The 22,574-nt window shown below is 41.3% G+C and overlaps 1 protein-coding gene across 1 annotated transcript in view; it reads right to left on the bottom strand.

The window, feature by feature from the left end:
• Twz (BTB/POZ domain-containing protein twz) overlaps nt 1-22,002 on the bottom strand; it is a 36,231-nt gene extending 14,229 nt beyond the window's left edge. The window contains exons 1-2 of the mRNA XM_076388893.1: nt 21,811-22,002; nt 548-631 (exon numbers count right to left, since the gene is read on the bottom strand). Coding sequence (XP_076245008.1) covers nt 548-576 — 29 coding nt within the window. The 5' untranslated portion in view covers nt 577-631; nt 21,811-22,002. The remainder of the gene's footprint in view (nt 1-547; nt 632-21,810) is intronic.
• Between the last annotated feature and the right edge of the window lie 572 nt (nt 22,003-22,574).

Below are 22,574 nucleotides of genomic sequence, written 5' to 3'. Positions count from 1 at the left end.
GAATGACGAGCGTGGGTTGAGGTGAATTGAGGAGCAGTTTTCCTTCCTTTTTGAAGGTTTTTTTCTTTTTGAGTTTTATGAATGTGTTTGATCGGTTTTTAAGAGAGAGTGTACCTAGGATTCTTAAGGATAATTTTGTGAATTTTATTTTTCTTAATTTTGTTTTGAAGATTTTTATTTTTGGTTCGTTTCTTATGAATATTTGAGGAGATCGATTAAGATCTTTGATGCAATGGGTAGTTATCTATAGGAGTTTGTGTCGTAAGTATATTTTACATGAGAGTCTAGAATTTTCATTTAATTTCAGAATGGATATGAATTATTCAGGTTTAGTTTAAATGTCACATGAAAATTCATGTATGTAATTCTCGTCGTTCTTCGGTTGATGTTCTACTTGCTTATGATCTTAGCAATTTGACTAATTCTTGTAGTTATGTTAAATTTTGTAAGATTCCATTCTATTTTTGTGTACTCAGAAAAAATTTCTAGCTAAATGATGGGATTATTACCCTTTAAAAAAGTGTAGTTTGAACGAGTCTATATTTACCTCATTTTAATTTGAGCGCTAGGAAACATATTGCGTTGTGCCAGTTCTGCCTTCGCCTCCTTCCCGTCGGCCTCACATTTCCGTCTGCAATTAAAATTAAATGATGCACCTTTAACGCAATTCCATCGTACCTTTAACAAATGCAGACACACATGCTTATTCAGAGTATGGAACACTCAGACACGAGTGTCTGGAACATACAGGAAGACTTTAGAACCACTCTGGGATACTTTAAATCTTTATACTTTTCAATTTTTGAATTTCCCTATTTCTAAATTTCCCACCTTTTTAAATCGCCCACCATATCAAATTTCCTACCATTTCAAATATCCCACCTTTTCAAATTTTCCACATTTTCCACCGTTTCAAATTCCCCACCATTTTCAATTTACCAACTTTTCAGGTTTTCCTCTTTTTAATTACCTACCTTCTTAATTTCCCAACTTTTCAATTTCCCACCTTTTCAAATTTCCCACACTTTTAATTTCCCACCTCCTAAATTTTCGACTTTCTAAATTTTCCAAATTTTCGAAAACAATTCACAGATCGAGAAATATCATTCGATCACAACTAACGTTAGCATATAACTTTCCCCACTAATGAGGTCGTGACGCTGGTAACTCGATTTAATTCATCGATCCTCACAGTTGGTCGCGGTCCACTGTAAGGCAGACTCAGGAGGGCATTGTTTTCGGTCGAGCCTTCAACCCAGAACAGTTCGGACCCTGTTACGTGGCTCCCCTCCACTCAGAACATTAACTCGTAATTTTCATATGTATTAATAAGGCAATTAACGGCGGAACAATATTTAACGAGCGTCGAGAGGCGGTCGAGGGAAAACCAAACCTAGCCAACTCCGACGAACGAGAAAACTGGAAGGGATGGTTGGTCGGCTTGGATTGTGGTTTAAAGAGACCCTGGACTCATTTCCAGCCTGTGTACACAGGAAACTCCTACGCTTTGTTTCTTGACCGCTCCTCTTTTTCGTGTTTAACCTGGATCCTTCCGCGTCGGATGATACAGAGTCGTGAATACTATTTACTGAGAGCCATGATTGCGGTGGGACGTGGAAAGGAACTGGGGTAAGTTACAGGGTTTATCCTTTGCTAAGAATGAAGACCTTTTTAACTTGACTATAACGAGATGGAGTTTCCATGGGTATATTGCTGTTAAAACTGGTAAAATAATAAATTCTATTATAGATTAGAGTACATCACTCTGCAAAATGATTACTAGTTCAGATTCTCTAGCATACCTATATTTCATATTTTTAACATAATTCCTTTAAGGGAAGCATTTTTTATGACACTGTGTTACACAACAGTCTATCCTTATTTTCACTAATAGAACACACTGTTCCTTTGAGCCTAAAATTGTAAACACATATTTCCCCACTACCCCTAACATTAAAAACTGAATTCCTATTAATACCCCGACTTCACCACACCAGTCACGAATCACCCACATCGCAGCAGCGGATCGATTACCTTCACCCTCTAAAAAATCCCCCATCCACCTAAAACCTATGCACCAGGGTAGCGTTCGAGGGTATAAATCATTCTCCAGCATGGCAACGTTAACCTCTGCCGTATAAACACCAATAAATACTGTGGCTGTGTATCGTTCGATGGTATTAAAGAACGTAGCCGAGGTGCCATCGACCACGAAACTCGAGAAGTAAAGAAGGTTCTCGTCGTCGACGTCGTGATATTTATTTTCAGCGAGCTGGAAGTTCCTGTGACGTCGATGGGGACGAGGGCAGAGGGAACAGGGGACTTGTTTCTCTTTCCTCTCCTCTCTTTCTCTTCTTCTCGGCTCGCGGTGTACCAGCATCGCCGCGGGGACCATAGCGTAGCCTTTTCTTCGTGGCTCGAAGAGGTCGCAATCCGCGTCCCCTCGGCGCTGGTCGCGGCTGCGGTTCAGCGACGCGACTCGAACGTCGCGTTAAGAAGCAACTGTTGGACGTGGGGAGCAACCGTGTCCAATGGCTGGGGCCCGTGGGGGTCTAAGGCGTTTATGAACGCGGGGTTTCAGACGAATGCAGGTGTTGTTTCTTTGAACGTCTGTCTCGTATATTTTCATTGGCACCGCGAGTGGAATGAGGGTGTGGCGGCTAGTAGGCTCTCTTGAAGACACTGGCAGGATTTTGTTAGTGGGTAACGAGGTGGCGATGTTGGGTCACGTTTGAGCGATATTGAATATTGTGTATTAGAAGACGGAGGTTAATAGATTTTTAGTTATGCAGAGTGTTTGGCAACAGGTGTTAGGAAGTTTAAGAAATGATTCTGTATGCTAAAGAAAGAGGAAAGTCAAGGTGGAAATTTTGTTTGAGGATACTTTTGCAAGTAGCTGAGAATCTGCCTAAAATGTATTTGTGAAGTTTGTCTGACTTGTGGACCCATTCTACTCATATTGGTCCTTGGAACTGGTCAATGCATGTTGGCAGTAGAATGAGTCCTAAGTCAGACACAAGTCTTATTTTGGTATGTAGAATCACTGTCCAAAATTTCTGGTACCTCTTATCGAACATTCTGTATATTGAAGCATACTAATCTATGATCTATACAAAAAATATGTAGATAATTTTTGCCTGAATTTGAATTATTTCCTCATTACAAATTTTGGAATACGAAACAGTCGACAGTGGTGTAGATTATAATTTAAGGTTTCTTCGATCCCAGTGATAGCATCTAGCGTTTTCTGTACCTGATATGATCTTTGTAGTCCTATTTCCATGTATATCAAGTTTGGATCCTGCATTCTGAATTCACAAGAAGTTTCATTCGTTTCCATTTATCTTTCCTGAGCAATACAACTCTAATGATCCTATTGACCCATATCCCAATCTCTGACTTGCACCAGTGCCCAGTCTCAGGCTTGATAAGTAGTCGAATCAGGAAGATACTAGCCTCGAAGTCGTAATGGCGATCATCAAGATTCGAACGCGGCCTGGGGCGATCAATTGCCATCCGTGCAGGTGCCTCTAATAAAGATACAGTGTACGAGTGCGCGGCAATTAACCAGCATCCCAATTGCCCCTTAAATCGTAATCAAAATTGATCAGAAAAAGGTTAATTATCCAAAGGACGTGTTCTAGATTTCATTCCTGTCTGTTCAGCGAAATAAGAAGTCAGATAAGGAAGAACCTACCTCAACGATTCTATGGATACAGAAATTCGTTTAATCACTCTCCACAGATCGTTAACATTACCAGCTAGTTCTTAATTAGCTGCCAATAGAGGCGAAAAAATCGTCAGAGAAAGCAGAGGGGAATGAACGATTTCAATATCGTTCGCTCGGTCGTGTTGGCGCTTTGCACCGCAAGAAAGAACTGCCTCGCCCATGCATGAGACGAACGAGCTTGTATAAGTCCAACAAATGTGTAAGTCATCGATATGCACACAAAGGTAGGACGTCAGGCGTCCATTACGATAACGAACACGAATGCCTGCAGGCTATTTATTAAAGGACACCTTAATGCTCGTAGACGACATCTTTGAAAAGCTGTAGATGCGAGTAAATAAGAGGAAAAAGAGCTTGTTTGTGCATAATGATGCACATGGTGCAGTGATGCCTTGAACGTGGCATTGATCGTGAAGACGAAAAAAGTGTAGAAGATCTCATTGTAGGAAGTAGCGTTAGATAACAGTAATCAGACCAAGTGGCGTCAGTAACTATTACTTACAAACATGGAAAGATTTCAGTCTCCCATTTTCGTGTTACTAAGTCTTCCACATAAATCCATAAAATTATTTTTCATTATTCACTACACATCTGCATTGTAAAATAATGGTAAATATAGAGCTCGAATAACTTTTTTTGAATACCTGAATTTTGAAGTCTTAAACTACAGAGTTGATACTATTTCAGTGAATTATTGCAGAATTATTTGCAAGTTCTAAAGATCTAGAAATAGGAATCACTTAAAATCTGTAAGACCTGTGTCATTTGGTTGTCCCAAAAAGCAGTGTCACATCAGAGTTACTTAAATTTCGAATATATCATTATATCTACTGCCTTCACAAAAAATACTCTCAAAAATAAAGAAGCAGACCTCCAGTGAACCGTTTCTAAGTAGAATGTGCGTTTGAGAATCCTAACGGGCCTATAGAACGAACGCATGTACCCAGACGTCAAGAACAGGCGGAAGTAGAATGGGATCGTCGCTGAACAGACATTCTAGCATGTCGTAAGAGCGCGCATTCTTATTATCAGAGGATCGTCGCGGCCACTTTGTCGTGCAGCTCGCGACAGTCGTATGCACAGCAGCGTGCACCAGGTGACCAGCTGCATGCGCCTGTGTCGAGCAAGATGAGCGTAGCCCGAGGGTCTAGAAACGAAGGCGTCTAACACGTTCCGAGGACACGCGCGTGTCCTCAGCGCGTGCACCACGTCGCGAACTAGAAGTCCCTGGGCAAGTTCGTGTGGACGCTCGATCGCCTCGGGCCATCGTCGTATGCAAATTCGTCTGTTGTCGAGCGATCGACCGTGCGTTTCCGGAAAACGTGTTCCTCGTTGAACGTGAAAACCGCGACAGAGAACCGTTGCCAAGGGAAAAATTGCTGTCTCGATCTTAAAGGGAAAACGAAAAGCTTCGTTCGCTGATAAAGAGGAATTCTCAAATTGTTAATTAAATACGTAGTGAAATACGTTCGATATCTAAAACGTCGTGTTTGAAAACGATCCTTCTCAATTACCAGTTTCCCAATTTAATAAATTTCCATCTATTCATTCCACTTTCGCGATATTACTCGGCGAGTGCACTCGCTTCGGTGCAAATTGGCAAAAAGATGCAATAATACGCGAACTAATAAAAGCCTACGAGATGTAATTTGGCTCGGATTTTCCGTACCGTGATTCCATTTCCCTCTGCTAGCAATATTTGTAACGGGACGGTATTTTCCAGCCGGTTTGTGTATCCGAGTTGCAACATTATCGAGGTTATTATTTAGCGAGTATAACTGGTATAACGGCGGAGGCAGGGAATTAAATCATGGCTTGGTACTTTTCACTTTGCAGTAAAAACATTTAATATTAAATATATTCAATCCACTCGCGGACGTTTATCATACGGTAGACACAATTCTGCTTTTAAATTTCTGAAATAGACGCAGCGATCCAGTTTTTCACCTCTCAGCTCTTCGAATATTCAAACTAACTGCTTCTATGATAATTGAAATACAATACACACAAGTCTTCCCAGAGTCCACCTTATTAAAATCAAGTTTAGTCTCCAAAGTTCCCTAGACTCATCATTTCCCCTGCAAAGACTCACAAAAGTCTCCTGCTCGACCTCACGCGATTTTCCCTCGCTTAACGATATTCGTTACGAGTGCTGAAATATGCAGGCAGTAATATTCCCTCGGACAAAGGAATTCGCGATCTGAGGCTACAATTTCGAGGGCACAGGAGTCGAAGCTGGACGAGGACTTGGCCACCGCTTCAGGGTCAGGCGAACTGTACACAAGTTTATAAATTCAGGAAACTCGGGGACCTGGACTCGCGAGAGCCTCCTGGACCCGCGGCGGGGAGCGACTGGAGAAGAAATCGAGCGGGCCGAGAGCCGAGAACGCGGAGGACACTCGTGGCCCGCGGCCGCTGCGAATGCAAATTCGAGAGTGCCTCATTTTCTTTCGCGGATAGTATTACTCGAACGGCCTCGGGCCGACCTGGGTGGCACGAGGCGAAACCTCCCTCGCTCGCGGGTCGATCCCGCGCAAGCTTCTTTTTCGCAGAGAGCACGCTAGGCGGAGCGTTACTTGCAGCGAGGAATATTAGTATATGAGGATGGTCGAGTTCCCTGCCTTGAGATCGTTCCTCTTATCGCGGCAGTTTTTAAAGACAGTCTGTGTCAACAGAATATTTTCTCGATACGTGCAGCGAGTTGTGGACTGATCTCTGAGAAGTGTTGCTCTGAGAATTTTTGGAGAAATTGAAGCATGAAAGATGCATCTAATGGATTTTTGTTAAGCTCCTGTTCGAGAGTTTATGATTTTAATTGAAGATAAATTTGCTATTTAAGTTTGAAATAAGATTCCTTTCCATTGAGCGTTTCAATGAGCTAATTTTCTCTGTTTTAATTTCATACTATTAGGATATTTCTTGAGGTAATTCATGAAGGTATTAAGTGTTGTATAATGATGCTGTTATAGTAGTATGATAAGTTGTGTAGACTTATAGTGTTGATACTTATTATGGAAATGAAGAGTCTAATTCTGTAGTTTCGTATATTTTAAAGAAATTTGCACGAGATTTATCTCTACTCCTAATAAAATATTAATATCATACGGTTAATAAACTTTTATGAAGTCAATGAAATCCATTTTCGTTGCTTTGTCAGTGCACGTCTTTCTACTGTTTTCTTTCCGTTTCTCTATTCTCATAATTTAAAAATCTCGAGGGTCTGCTCGATATAACGCTTTATTATCTCGTTGGTTCCTCCCCTGCGTTTGTTCAAAGTTTCTCTCTTGTTATACGTTGCTTTTAATAAATCCGATGTCTCGTTTGCCGAGAATATTTGATATCCGACGTGGCTATATTTGTCCAGCGCTATGCGTTTCTTCGTAACTTTCTCCCCGCTAGTTGATCGATTATTGGAACGTGACGGCTGCCCGATTACGTACTTCCGGTTATATTAATAACAAATCTCTACTTATTTTACGAGGCTTCAAACGTTCGCTCTAATTTAATGCGTTTCTGTATAACTTCCTTTCGAAGGCAATTTTCCTCTACCAACGTACTACTTTTCGATTGTAACGCAGGATTATTGAAACAATTTTTAATTTCGAGAAACATCATTCAATTTGCTGAGATGTAATTGTAAAGTACATAGAAATATACACTGTAGAATTATGATTCTTCCATGTGGATTGTAAAAGGGATATTTTATAAAGAGAAAGACTCGAGCAATATCTATTTTACAAATGGCAAATTTCTTACAAATAAAAGTGGTGTTCTAAGTTCCTGTTATCGTGAAGTGTCCTCATTCTTGATATTATTCATCATCCACTTAATCAGGAAGAGACTTTAGAAGATGCAAGAGTACGATTAAAATGCAGTTCACTCTTGACGATCCTCGAAGAGCATAAAATCGCGTGGGCGTACCAAAGAGGCTGGCTCGCCACTCGACGACCAGTATAATGGCGAATATTTGCTGGCTGGTTTCATGGTCTCGCCCTGCATACTCTTATCCTCCTATATTTATATCCCATTCGCACAAGTCTCGCATAAATATTTGTCTTAGCTACCGCGACTACTTCCTTCGCGCTTGAAAAGGAACGTGCTCTTCATTTGCAACATTAACTCAATCGTTTTTACTTGATCACGTTGCTTCCCCATACTGTCATTATGAATTTATAATACAAAGAAAATACGAAATTTGAATATTTGAATTTTTCAATTTTTCAATTTTTGAATATTTGAATATTTGAATATTCAAAATAAAGAGTTTATTTCTACAGTAGAAACTATAGAATTCCCTTTTCTAAAATCTCATCACATTACAATTTAAACTCAAACCTTCAAAACAAAATTTAACAAAATAAGTGCTTATATAAAATCACTTTCCCCAATATCATTAAACTTGAATCTACTCATGAAATAGAAGGCAACTCAGCCAGCATATTTCTCCCCAGAAATTCATCATTCACGTTCGCCCATAATTTCACTTCGTCTGAATTTTACCAACCCATAAATTTCGAAGATGCTGAACAACCGTCATCAAAGGGTAACACAGGGCGACATTAACGATCCCAGGGGCGACGCGTTGTAGTCGCGAGCGTCTTTTCACAGAAATTATTCCACGGACCCTATTTAGCGCGAGTTCGACGCGGCTTGCGAAACGCGCGCGCTTTAAAGTCGCGGACATTATGCTAATACGTCACGTACCCGCCTCATAGGGACTTTCGTGAACTTCTCTTTGGCAGGTTGACACGAGAACCGGAGCGCAGCGAGGCGATTGAATTGTTCATGTTTTGCACCGCCTCCGAGCAGCTCAGCGACGCGTGAAAACGACCGAGATCGCTCGTTTTTATGCGCGTTCCGCTCGCTCCTTCTTACTACCGTCGTCGCCCTGTGGAATTGCCAGTGCTGGAATGCACGCCACCGATCGATCGAATTTATTGTCGATTAACCCCGCTACCAGCGTTCAGCCTTTCCACGCGGAGACAGTCTTAGAAGGATCGAGCTCCGTTCACTCGTTCGGCTGGATTTCTCTTCGTGATTTACACGATTCGAAATGACCGTGGATCGAGTTTATTTTAATAAAGTGGACCATTTAGGCGGCTTGGCTCGATGGAGCTTGTCTGTGGTGAGAAAGAATTAGTGGATATACTTTGTAGCTGATAGTGGTCTGACTAGGGCTGTCTGAAGTCACTTTACAGTTTCGATGGAAGACGTTGGGGAAGCATTTGTGTTGGAAAATTAATAGCCTTCATTGATGAACAATCTATTGTGTTTGACTATTTTCACCATTCGATTATTTGTCCTCTGAATGAAAGCACGGGGAAATTGGAACGTGATGGCCCACGCGTTGGTGGTACAGGAAATTAGGTCTGAGGGGACGAGATGAATCATTAACTGTGGGAAGCTTGAGGGAGGGTCAAAGAATCTTTACGAGGTTTTAAATTTCAGCCTGTATTGAAAAATAATAATGATCTATTTTTATATTAACCCTTCGTCAGCAATCTAAGTGTACTTGAAAGTTCGAAAGTTAATATTCGTGTACAAAAATAATTAAACAATATTCTAGAGACATTAAGGAGTAGTACAGAATTCTTGTACATTTTTTAAAATGTCTAGAACATCAAAAAATTGCTGAGGAAACGTTAAGAATCGTTTGTAAGTAAATAAAAAAATCCTTTTCGAGCTTTCCCTATGAATCGTTTCATTCTCCTTAGCCATTCCTATTACATTCATCCTCGTAAAGCCGAAGACGAACGTCCTTGCCTGCTCGAGAACTCTTCAAGCTTTCGTGCTGACCCACATCCGCCACTCCACAAGTAACTCGTTAGATCCTTTGATTGCAGATCGGACGTGGGGAATGGCACGGTAGTTATTACGAGGTTTAATAAGCGACGGTGCTCTCGCGGGATGGATGAAGCCTTCTTGGTTCAGCCTGCACGCCAGGTTGAAACGACGAAGAGGCAGAAGCGGGAGTAAGGAGCATGGGATGAGAAGGTGTCGCGTGTAGGATGGTTGCTTCTCGGAGAGTCGAGAGTGGTTGTATTAAACTTATCTTCGGAGGAGTAGTCGGCAGTAAGCGATTTTCTTGAATGACTTACACGGGGAATTTTATGGTAACTCTCTATATTTTGAGAGCGATGAGAGTGCGTGAATTTGGATAACATTGAAGAATAGATTCAAGAATAGATTCAAGAGTAGATGAATTTTAATTTATGAGACGCTGTGAGTGCAGAAGAAGGTACCTCAATTCTGCTTAAAATATATCTAATTAAATATTTATATTATTCTGATACTGCATATTGTAATACATATCTAGTAGGTGATACTATTTCTCAGAAGTTGTATTCTTTTCCATAGAACCAAGTCAATACTCATCCATCAGTTTCTCGGTGTACAAGGTTTCCTTAGAAATTTCCTGTTTGCGGTATCTCTGAATGCAGTGCAATTTCGTTAGGAATCATTTGTAATAACGTGGAATTATATTGTAATGTGTAGGCTATGAGTAATTGTGCGAGTGTACAGTAATTGAGTGAGTAGACAGTAATTGATGACGAGTACTGGCTTGAAACACCTCGATAGTGAGAAGAGTTTAGATTGAGTGTAAATGAGACGAGATTTCTTTCAGAAATGTGTATAGATATACCTTCGGGTTGAATTCTAGAAACTAAGAAAAATTTGCAGAATTTCTTATTTCTATAAATTACAGGGTGTTTAGCAACAGATCTTAGACATATTTTGAAGAGTTATTTTACGCGCATAATGGCTGAAAATGCATCTAATATACGCGTAAAGTATGCCTGACTCAAGGACTTATTCTACTGCAAGAGTGTGTTAGCCAGGTCAGACGCAGTACCGCAGTAGAATAAGTCTCCGTGTCAGACACACTTTAAGTGTATTTCAGGAGTATTTCCAACAATTAGTAACTAGAAAATAAGACTTCTAACGCATTTCCATTATTTTTTATCGTATTATGTACAATATATTCACGAAGTTCGGAAAATAAATCTCTATTTTAACATCTACGTAAAATCAACCTTTAAAATTTACAATAATTTTTGCCAATCACCCTGTATCTCTATCTCTACAACCAAAGCGATGCCACCAAATCCAAAAACTAGCAACCCTCCAACTTATCTCACTCAACAACCCCATCAACCAAAGCAAATCGCCCTGCGTCCCTGCAATCTCCCGCTGTTCCCAAATCCACTCAAAGTCAACGATCTCTGACGACCCTCAAGTCCCGAAGAAACCTAAGACACCTGTCAATCTCACTCACACGACCCATCAAGCGTCTCGGGCAGCATCGAGTCGGGCCAGAAGTAGCTGTAACGCCACTGGCGACGCGTACCGCCGAAAAAGCGGCGCAAAAAGTTGAACACAACAAGGGAGCGTAATGTCACCGAAGGTGTTCGCCAAAGAGCATCAGAAGCGAGGAACGATCGCGTGTTCATTGTCCTGGCGAAGCGCGATTATCTGTCGGTCGCGTAAAAAGGGGCCCACGTGTGGCCAGGGGGAGGGCGAGAGGGGTGAGAGCGGACAAAAGGGGAAGAAGACGGGGAAAGGGACGAGGGAAGAGTGGCTCCTTTCTTCGGTGCATGCACGAGCATTCACTGGTGGATGACCGAAGCGCGTGCCGACCGGTTTGGCTTGCGCTCGCAGTTACCACGAACACTTACGTAGGTAGTCTGAAATTTATCGATGCCGTGGCCTGGCACGTAGTCCCGGCTCATCCTTTCCGAGCACGGGAGTGCTTGTCGCTTAATTCTCGTTTAGAGGAGCTTCAATTAACCGGCGATACATCATTCAACCGTGGCCTTCGTCGTTGAGCAATCGATGTTCCATTAAGCCAGCTCAAAAATGTTTGTATTCCTTCTAACGTGAAGTCGAAGTTATCTTCGGTTATTGCTCGACTGGGAAACAGTCGGCTGAGTTTCTTGGAGAGATTAATTATGATTACTTTTGAAGCTGTGTGGTCTGTTTGTACACTTCGGTGAATTGAATTTGAATTAAATTTGAATTTGAATTTAAATTTAAACGTGAATTTGAATTTGAATTTGAATTTGAATTTTCTAAATTCTACATTAAGAAAGTGCTATTATAAACGTATCAAAGAATATCCACCTGTAGTCATTTTATTCTTACTAGATCATACAAGTAGTAATGAGGTTTTTTATTTTACATTTTATTATACAGAATAATTGTTTAAAGAGGGAGACCGAAATATGATCCGAAAAATAGAAGAGGATAGCAAAAATGGAAATCAATAACTCGATAGAGATACCTAACTGTACATACTAATTTTATTATAGAGCTTTACATGGTAACATAACCAGAGATAGTTTAACAAGTACTATAACTATTTAACCGTCTAAACCATCGTACCGGTAGTTGTAATGGCCGAGTCGTATACGATAAAACAAATTACAACAGTTGATTCCCAATCCCAACTTCTGACTAACTGTTCGAGCTAACTGACTATCTCTACTATGTAAACTACGAGACTACAAATCCTAGTGGAACTTTAAACGAGGGGACTTTACTTACCACGCAATATTTTTCTATTAATATACATATATTAATATATCAATTGCTTTATGACTCTCAAGAATTTTATTATTAACAAAAACTATTTCAAACTGTCTTTTTCCAGAGGAAGCTCTATTTTTCCAACCCACCTGTGCCATTAAAAATGCAACCAACAGTGTCTCCACTGCAATCTTAAATCTATCTCGACAAGAAATAAATCTTTGCAACTACAATGTCTTGTATAGGAATCGAAAGTTTCGAACGTTCATCAGATTCGCGCGATTGGAGCCCACGCAGTCGAGTACGTCTTACGATGCTCCTACAGATAAATTTAATCGCGTCAGCTTTATCAAACGCTCGATACTCTACCGTGAAAATTTATCTGCGTCACGGGGAGCGTATTTTTTCCCGAAATCCAGGATCCTAACTGTCTGCTTCGCCTACGGGAAGTCCCTTTTATTGGCGAATAAATTCTTCGCTGCCTTCTGCGTTTTTCATCGACCACGCAGGAGAATCGTACGCTCTGTACGTGCACATGCATAAACCAGCAGTGATGCAAATCTTTTCAGTGAGTTGCTGCACGCTTTGCTGCTCGTCTAGTAAGAAATTTTATCCCACGAGATCCTATCCATATTTGTTTAGATGGCTATCCCTTGATCGGCTAGCTATCAGCGATTATAGTCTTCGAGGATTTGATATGGGTTCACACTGTGATGTTATTAATCGAATTGCTTTTCTCTGGTGTGTCAGTTATCTTAGAAAGTGAATTGGTTTATCGAATCAGGGGATTATTGATACAGATTTCCTGTTTAGGATTAATATCGAAAGATAGATATTCTTTTTTTAAACGATTGTGTGAATTGAAACAAGATGGGAGGGTTGTAATTGGGTATTAATAAAGTTATAGTTAATTTGTGGGGTGGCTTCTTCATACATTATTGTGGGATACACTTGGAATACATTGTATTCGTCTTGATGTGCTAGGGAAATGTAGTATTAATACACTAAGCAATGGTATAATAGTCTGTATATCACGTTTATGAAGAAGGAAATTTCTAAATAGTCGAGACTCTAAATATTGACATCTCTAAATAGCCCAGACCCTCAGTGGTCATGTCTTTGAATAACCCAGACCCTCAATGGTCAAGTCTTTAAATAGTCCACACCCTAAGTGGTCAAGTCTTTATATAGCCTAGACCCTAAGTGGTCAAATCTTTATATAGCCCAGACCCTAAGTGGTCACGTCTTTAAATAACTCAGACCCTAAATGATCAAGTCTCTAAGTTTGAAATCTCTAAGTGCTTAAGTTCCTAAATACTTAAGTCCTTAACTACCCAACCCCTGCGAAGCACCTCTCACCCCGCCCCAAAAGCACGCCCAATCCCATACTCCCAACGACAACTCTAATCACTCCCCCGCCACCCAAAATAAAACCCCGCTGCAACAACCTTCATCGCAGCAATTGCCCACAACTCTGTCAACCAAGACCGCTTGCGTGTCTCGTCGCGTGTAATCCCCCAAAGGACGATCTCCTAAAAGCTTGTCGCCTCCCCACGTATCCCTTCGTCGTCGAATAAATCCATCCTCCGATTTTTCTACATCTCACCGCTGTAAAGGACACAGGGGGTATTCTACACGAGAGGGCACTCGCGATGTAAATTTCTGTCTCGTGCCTGGTGGCAATGCGTCCGAGCCGTGAGCCAGCCAGCCTACGAGCGGCTGCACGCGTCGTTACTTACGCGGGACCGACGCCGAGCGGCGAGGTAACGTGGCTGCCCACGTAACAGCGCATGGCCTGCACAGGCTCTCGACGAGGAGGCACTCCCGACACGCGCCAATGCATGTCTTGCTCCATTTCATCCTCGCCCATTCCCACCACTTACTTCACCTACTTACCCTACGAGACGGAAACTCTGACCGAGACGTGGCGCGAGCTCGGGCCGAGATAGGAATTCAACGCGACGCAACACACGCCTGTTGCGACACTCTCGGACCGTGGAACGAACGATTGGGGCCAGGTGTGCGGGGACCTCGATCGTTCTATGGATCAACGACTTTCGTCGACTTCCAGGTGCTTCTTTTTCTGTATGGATCGATGAAAGCCTGTACTTGTAGGCGAGGTGGTTTAATTAGAGAGAGAGATGGATGCTGATAGGTGGAGAAGGCTGGCTACTGTTCTGTTGGCGGTCAATCGAATCGAGAGGAAACAAGGATGTAATCGGGGTAATAAATCGGTTCGAGGGGAATGTTGTTGGGAGAGTGTGCATTGTGATTGCACGTTCGATTGTACTGGGCGTAATGCAACTATGTTCGGCCTTGCTGAGGGCTTGTTTTGTGATTCCATTTAGGAGGAGTTAAGAGGGTAAATGTGGAGTACGTGGAGAGGAATGTTGGGGTTACTGAAATTTGTTGCATGAAAATTATTGAAGAGATTGAGTTGAATGTTCAAATGCTGAGAAATGTTTGGAAAGGATTTTTAAAGTAAGGTACTTAAACATTTTTCAACATTTTAACACTTGAATTGTTACAAAAACTACTTCACTTTGTTTTAGTTTTCAGAGGAGTTTTTTATTGAAAAGATAATTTGCATGTAATTGCATGTATCTATATTAGAATTGTTATAGATATGTAACGTAGAAGTTCTCTTTTGATGCAGCTTAATCGAGAAACCCAGTAGATAGAAAAAGAAGTTGACTTATCGCGGTACCGACGATTACAATCTCCCTTTAATTATGCTCATCAAATACTCAGTAATGACCATCGAAATTGTAGTCTGCTTCTGAGCTAATAGTCGCTATTATCTTTTACGACTGAGAGCCAGTTTCCTTTACGACGGTGCCTTTTCTTCGATACCTAATGATGAATAATACCAACTGCGCCGGAAGTTATCCTACGTAATACGCTCTGAGGGATGTAGATCCTTTAACTATAGATGAAATCTCGTAATTTCAAGAGAACATTCGCGACAAAGCGTTCATAAATTTTTCATTTAAATATTCATTCTAACTTATGAATCCCATTAAAAATTTACGAACCACTGTCTCATTCACATAATATTCGTAACAAAAATAAAAAAACCTACAGAATATGAACAAGGGAATTTAATAATTTAATATTCTCATAAAACGACCTCGCAAGTTCCTATAACTATCTACACGACTGCCCATAATAAGTACTAGTTCAATAGTATTAATAGTACGAAATACTACATCTACTACACAGGGTGAGTCACGCAATTGTATCGCCTGAATTTTCTTATAAACTATTTATTGCATGAAAAGATGTTTCAAACGAAACCTGTTTGATACTGAGAGTAGAATGCTCCCTTCGATACTAAACAACTTTCCTTTGAAACATTTTGTCATACAGACAAGCGACATTATTCTTTACAAGAATATTCAGATGATACAATTGCGTGACTCACTCTGTATAACAATAATTAACGAGATACCACAGTACTAGTCTACCAAATAGAAAAAGAAACCTACTCCTCTCTCATAGCCTGCAGTCCAGCACAATTTACTGTCCGTTCCAAACCCCCAAACTCTCGAAAACCACTGTTCCACGCTGGCTAGATTTTTCAAAAATCCCCTCTTTCCGACAGCCAAGAATTACCTCCCGAAGAGGGAATTTCCTCGAAATCCCTGTCAGCGTGCACGCAACCCACGTCAGATCTCGATCTCGCGTCTGTATTCCAGCGCGATTCACGCGTATCCGATATCTCGGACAAGGCAAAATATTGACGGGGAAAATTTCGCCGTGGGTGGCGCGGCTTCATGAATAATTTCGGTCCGCAGGAGACTCGTCAGCCGTCGGCGAGGCGCCCCAGGCGCTCGGTTCTAATTACGGCAACTGCAGAGCTCGTCTACGCCTCCGGCGATCCCTCGGGTCAGTTTCCAACCTCCCCCCCGGTTTTCCTACCCCAGCACAATTTCCACAGAGTCCACATCCCTTCCACGTCCGTTCTGAAACGCTGCCGGTGCCTGCAGCCCCTCGCCAACACCCCTTTTCCCCCGTTCTCCTGGCTCCTCCTGCTATCAGTACACGTCGACCACCACCCGCTAACCGGTTTGAAAAGTTTCCACCACCTCCTCCGGTGTTTTCCGATTTCGAGCGATCGCGGACGAGCTATCGTGAAATACGCCGTTTCGAATCGGCTCGATATCCCGCGGAAATCCAGCGGGGACACGTCGCTCGTGCCCCTCTTCGTTTTCGTTCTGTCGTGGTACTATTTGTTTCTCGCGCGTTAGTGTAGGGGGTGTTGAAAATGGGAGTTTGAGATTCTGGGGGATTGTTGTTTTAGGTAGTGAGAAGTGGGATGGTGATGAATTTCTTTTTTTTTGTAAATATTTGTTCTTTTTAATGTTACCTAGAGGGTGGTTAGTTTAAGTGAATACCCTCTAATGAGTGGTGGTAGCATTTACTATAAATGTATTTAGAATAAATGCTGCCAAGTCTTATTACAGGGTTTCCTGTTAAACTGAGCACTGTATTGTACTACTTGCTCTATTCTTCTATGTACTGTTGGAAGCTCAAAAAGTTTCAGTGGCACAGGTGTAAGAGGGGTGCCTAGCTCATTATAAGTAGTATATATTAATTATCGATACAGTGACCCTAGAGTGAGTAGACTAAACAGTGACTAATTCAATTAATAACCCGAAAAATGCTTGTGAACCACCTTTATATGTTTCCTCACAAAGTCAATCTGCTCCACTGAAATCTTCCGAGCATCCAACAGTACAGAGATTCAGTCACCAAGAACACCAGAATGGGTTGGGATCGACAGGGTATCGACCCTGAAATTCACGGAAGGCTAAAAAGGCGCGTGAAGAATTAAAAGGTGGAATCAAAGAGAAGGGTATTCTGTGGATTGGTTGGGAGCACGCGTCGCGTCGTTTCTCATCGTTGGCTGCTAATTAGAGGATTCTGATCCCGTCACGACGATTTCAATGGTATCGCGATGGAAGGGCGAAATTGTAAGTACGTTGTTTCAGCGTAACAGGGAACCTACAGGGTTTTGGTATCAAAAGGGATTGTTTATTTAGGAATAAATATGTTACGTGGGTGAGGAGTGGTTGTACTCAGCACGATGCGGGGTTGTGGTTTGAGGGATGCTGTGGTGCTAATTATTGGGGTGAAAGAATACCAATAAAGTGGAAACTTTGATTAATTTTGCAATTGTAGAAGTATGTTCTGTGATTTTTTTACTGATCAAAGCTACAATTTGAAAGGAAAATAAATTAGAGTTAAAGTAAAACCAAATTAATTTGTCATTAAAAGATCCTATGGTATATTGCAGTCAACCCATTATAAACTGAACTTTTTTACAATATCTCAATTAGCTGCTACTCATAACTAATATAGATACCTACATATAAACATGTATAAAACCAATTTCCAATGAAAATTTCACTTTTGTAGAAAAGTGGTACCTCTACAACCATCTACAAGTTCTTGTATATTGTTGCCAGAAATTTGATCCTGTTAATGCAAATCCCAATTTAAATCTCAGTGCAGCAACTAGTATTACCGTTAACCCCAGATATAAATATATTCATTAAATGAAGATTTCCTTTCCGCGTGAAACCTGCATCCAGAAAGAAACCTCGTCATCGATACGCTTAGATATTAATCGGCAGCAGTAGCACAGAATAAAAAAGCGCGAGCTTAATGTTACCAGTCTTCCTGGTTGCCACGAAATTAATGGATTCTAGTAAAGGGACACACGACGCGGAAAGCAACGTCGATTCTCGTGGCAGGAGATAAATCTACCTTCCCGTTTCGTCATTTTCCGCCACAGACACGAGAGGATACCTGCATGTCCGCGTGGGCTTCCAACGCGAACCGTTATCTCGGTTTGTCAAGGATGTGCGTCCTCAGGTGACAGGGCAATAATTATTTCAGATATCCCGTGTCTTGGCAAACTGGAACGCTCGTTTGCATTGGTTCTTTGAACGAGACGGCGATTGATCCTTTGGCCTTCATTAATTAGATGGCAAATTGTAAGACTAGCATAGTAATTTTATATTCGAATATTTTATGGCCGTTTGATTGTAACGAATAAATGTTTAATATTATTCTGTAGGGTTGTGTTATTCAAATGAGAAAGAATAAAGATTTTGTAGAATTTTAGATTTAAGATCCATTAAGGTTTATGGTTTATTAAGGTTTAAGTATTGTTGAGATTTAAGATGTAAGAATTCAAGCTTAAATACTCGGCTATAAAAAGTTATTAACCCTTACGTGAAGAATTTTTCTCTTTCCTTTATAGGTGATTATTAGGTGTACTAAATAAGTGAAATTCTCTAAAAAGTTATTGCCATGTAAGTATTAATATTTCTTTAAATATTCCAGTATAACCAAGCTTTACGAGTATTCCCATCGATAGATTGGCAATCACTTTGAGTATCATTTGCGACAAACAATATCCTAAAACACACTGCAACTCTCAAGTACCTTTACTATCTTAAATATTTCGAAAATTCTAGCTTCGACACGTCTCGGTTGGTTTCCCATAGCTCTCTGCTGGTCCTCACGCGAGAAAATATAAGAGCATCATCGAGGAGCTTCTCGTAACTCCCTTCGATCACGGAACGCTTTCGAGCTTTTCGAGATCCCTCTCTTTCAAGACACGGCCCCCTGGCTCCGATTAACAAGGATCGACGAGTGACCACGCGAAATACGAAATTTACACTGACGACCTTATCCCTCTCTCGACTGCTCGTAAACAGGGTATTATATGGGCATTCGCGGAAAGGTAGACAGCAAGGACCGTAATTCATTCGAGGACTCGACACGTATCGCGTGTCGGGAGGAACGCTGACGGGATTCGAGAGTTACGATGTCCTCTGGGAAAATTGACGTTTAATATTTGTCAAACAGCGATGATGTTGAGGCTTAAGCAGGAATTAAATTATCAAATACATGGCTGGAGACTTTCGCTGCGTGTGAATGATTTGATTTGCGCGAGTGATTTATGCTTACGCTTCTGTTTCTGACTTCTGGGATGTTTGAGAAGCTTGAAAAATCCGTCATTCTCATAAGAGGATTTATGGAATTGGAAACTTCCAAGTAATATTTTAATTTTGTGGATAATTAGTTTCTTCGTGTGTTTAATAAAGATTCAATGAAATTAGGCACTTATTACAGTATTTATAATTTTAGAGATCTTGCATATTAGTGGAGACGCTCAGAATCATTAGCATTATCGACAAATCTAAAAGTATTTAATTTTAATCACAAAATAGAGGAAATGTATATAAAATATGATTCAATTATTATGAAAAATCGAACACTAGAAAGACAACTGTGTTCTTTGGCGCTATTTTCCTTCTCTTTAAAATCTCCCGCGTATTTCAAAACAAAGATGAAGAATAAAATTGCAATAAAATATTCCGAATTCTAGTAGACAAATACCTAAGCCTATCTTATCTTCAAAGCAGATTCCGCTTGTCGCATTACATGTCACGCCTGCAATCAGAGGATGCATAATTGATCATAAGCATTGTTCGACGACGCCGGAATGCGGCCTCGGATTGAGCAATTTTATCGTGCCTTCGGTTTTCTGCGACCACGAGCCTCCGTAGGCGGGCACAAATATCGCAAATCGATTACACTTTTCTATCCCCCGTGCAAAGTGGCGAGGTCGTCGTTTCAATGGGCACAAGCGCGCCTCGCATCCGACACGCTCGTTTTCCACGCGCTCCTCGCCGAGAGATGAACGTAATCGGACTTTGTAACGCGTGTGCAATCGGCGCGCAGCAGCGGTGCATCGTTATGCACCGTGGGCACACATCGATTCCCGCTCGATTCGTTTCGTCCGTCATTTACATATGGAACTGTCATTACGAGGACATTTCAAGTCTCTGTAAAGGCTTAATTAGAAAGTGTTCCGTTTCCAAGCACGCATGTATCGATCTGTCACGCGATATTTCGACAGCGAGCTCGAGGAAAACAGTAAGAAGTCGTTTTCTTCTTTTATTTTTACGGGCTTGGAGATTGGACGCTGGTGTGACAAAATTAATGAGTTCACGCAGATGTAGCTGTTTTGTGTGGGGAAAGTTTGCGGAAATTCACTTCTTCAAAATATGGTTTATTGGTTGCATAGATGCATTGTAGACGTAGTTGTTATAGTAACATTGTTCAGTGAAAATTGTTGGCTTTTAATAAAAATAAGTAAAAAAAATGTCAGATATTGACAAACGATAATTTCGTGAGTACTATCCCAACACAATAAGACACAGTATGATGACATCACTGCAATTCCATTGTAGCAGTACACAATGCGTAGAAATAGGCATTCACAGTGACCTCGGCATTCTAGCTAAGGGTTAACGCGTTACACATGGCGACGTTTTATAGTTTTCGATACGTGAAAGCTGTGTGTTGCAATAAGAGGTAAGTAAAGACGAGTTTAGCCTAGTTGAGTGGTAGTTTATATAGGTGGTAGTTTGACGAGGAGAGAGGAACGGCAGCCTCTTATCTGGTAACCGTGCCTAGCCACGATAAATTGTTCGCCAGACGGTTAATTGCTGTGCAATCGGCGCGAAAGTAAGACGACTGATTAGACATAAATCGTGAGCGAACGAATGGGCCCTCGCTTATCTAATTGCTCTGCCGCGCGAATTGATTTTATATGGATTGCCTCTGCTGATTGTGAGATTCAAGTCTGCGAGAGTGAAGAAATCTGAGGAAACGGTTTTGTATCGCGAGAGGTGAAAGAAATGTGGAGATTTCACAACACTCTTTGCGTACTGTGGTTATTTATCACACATTGTTTCTATTTTATTTCTACTTATTTTGAATGGTATTCATTATCTTATGAATACAGAGTTGATGGAATTGACTTTCTAGATTTTTTGTTTCTTTCACCATGTTTACTCTTTCTTCTCAAATATTTGGTGTTAGAAATTGTATTCAGACGCATAGAAAGATATTTGTAAAATAAGAGGAATGACAGTACGATTGAGATAAAAATTCTGTGTATAAGAGATATTCACAAAGAAGATTAAACATTTGATTATAGATTAAAAGCAGCACTCAAGAGCCTCCTGAACTGAAATTTATAAAATACAGCCATACTCTCATCTAATTCTATTGATAGAAAATTTACTTCGAAATTCTCAAACTTTAAGCAAACGTTTACACACTTCTCATACTGTACTCATGTACAAAAACTCGTTAAGTTTCTTAATTATTTCCAAAACTTCACTTATTTCCAAACTCCATAAAATATTTATATTCTCTGATGAATTGCTATCACAGTTTAAAGAAACTTTGAGTAACTACACAAACTCTTACAAAACCAAAAGAAGAATATCAAAAAAACTGTCATAGAACCAATAAAAATAATAATTCAACTGCCTATGCACTTAAAAAAAATTTGTTAACTAACACCAGACATGACATCTGAGACATCATTCCAAACAGGCAGCTTGTGACCACTATACATTATACAACTCACGAATAACAAAATACTCTGCCCTTCTGTCACATCCACTCGATCGCTAATACATTCACACCAAAATAGTACTTAAAGAAACGAAGCCACTCACCGTTTCTGACACGTGGGCTCCAGGTTGACGGTTGTTCTCGCGTCCACGTCTGCCGAAGAAAAATCCCCCGCGCCTCCTCGCCACCAGACAACCCACCACTCGGAGCTTTCGCGGGAAGCTCGCAGAACGCGCACAGATCCACGTGGTCGCGGTTCACGTGTCTTCTTTCGAGGGTTGAAACAAGCGCGAGCCGCGCGCCACCGCAGCCTTAATGGGACTGAAGTGTCGTCTCCCGTGTCGGAGCGTTCGCGCTACTTCCACCACCACCAGGATCACCCGAGCTCCACCACCACCGCGTCGTCGTCCTTCTCCCCTCCCCAGCGCGCTGCGCTCCGACGGCCCGCGGCGCTTTGGTAAGCGCCCTGAGCTTGCAATCCTCTTCGCCCAGCCTCGAGGTCACCCCTCCGCTTCTCCTGTGTGTCAATTGGCTTCAACCCCCTTCCAAACGCCCCGCGGTCATTTCGATTCGCGTTCGTCATTATTTCCAGCGGCGTTTTCTTTCCTGCATCCTACCCCTTCTCTTTCTTGTGTCCGCGGGCTAATCACGCCCAGGGTTGCCACACGAATTCCCTCCTTGAGTACAGTGGGGGAAATTGGGAGGTGGGAGAAGGAATAATGGGTGTGCTGCTTGTATACACTACAGTATATGAGTTTGGGCACTTTCGTCTTATTAGTGGTTCATGAAATACTTGCATTTGTTTGAACTGAGTGTTATCAAATGGTACTCTCGTCAGTGTTTGTGAAGCTTATGTAATCGTGTGAGA

The sequence above is a fragment of the Calliopsis andreniformis genome, chromosome 2 (assembly GCF_051401765.1).
Source record: "Calliopsis andreniformis isolate RMS-2024a chromosome 2, iyCalAndr_principal, whole genome shotgun sequence".
In the NCBI taxonomy this organism is placed as follows: Eukaryota; Metazoa; Arthropoda; class Insecta; order Hymenoptera; family Andrenidae; genus Calliopsis; species Calliopsis andreniformis.
The sequence above is the reverse complement of the archived record's forward strand: the minus strand, read 5'-3'. Positions and strand labels throughout refer to the sequence as shown.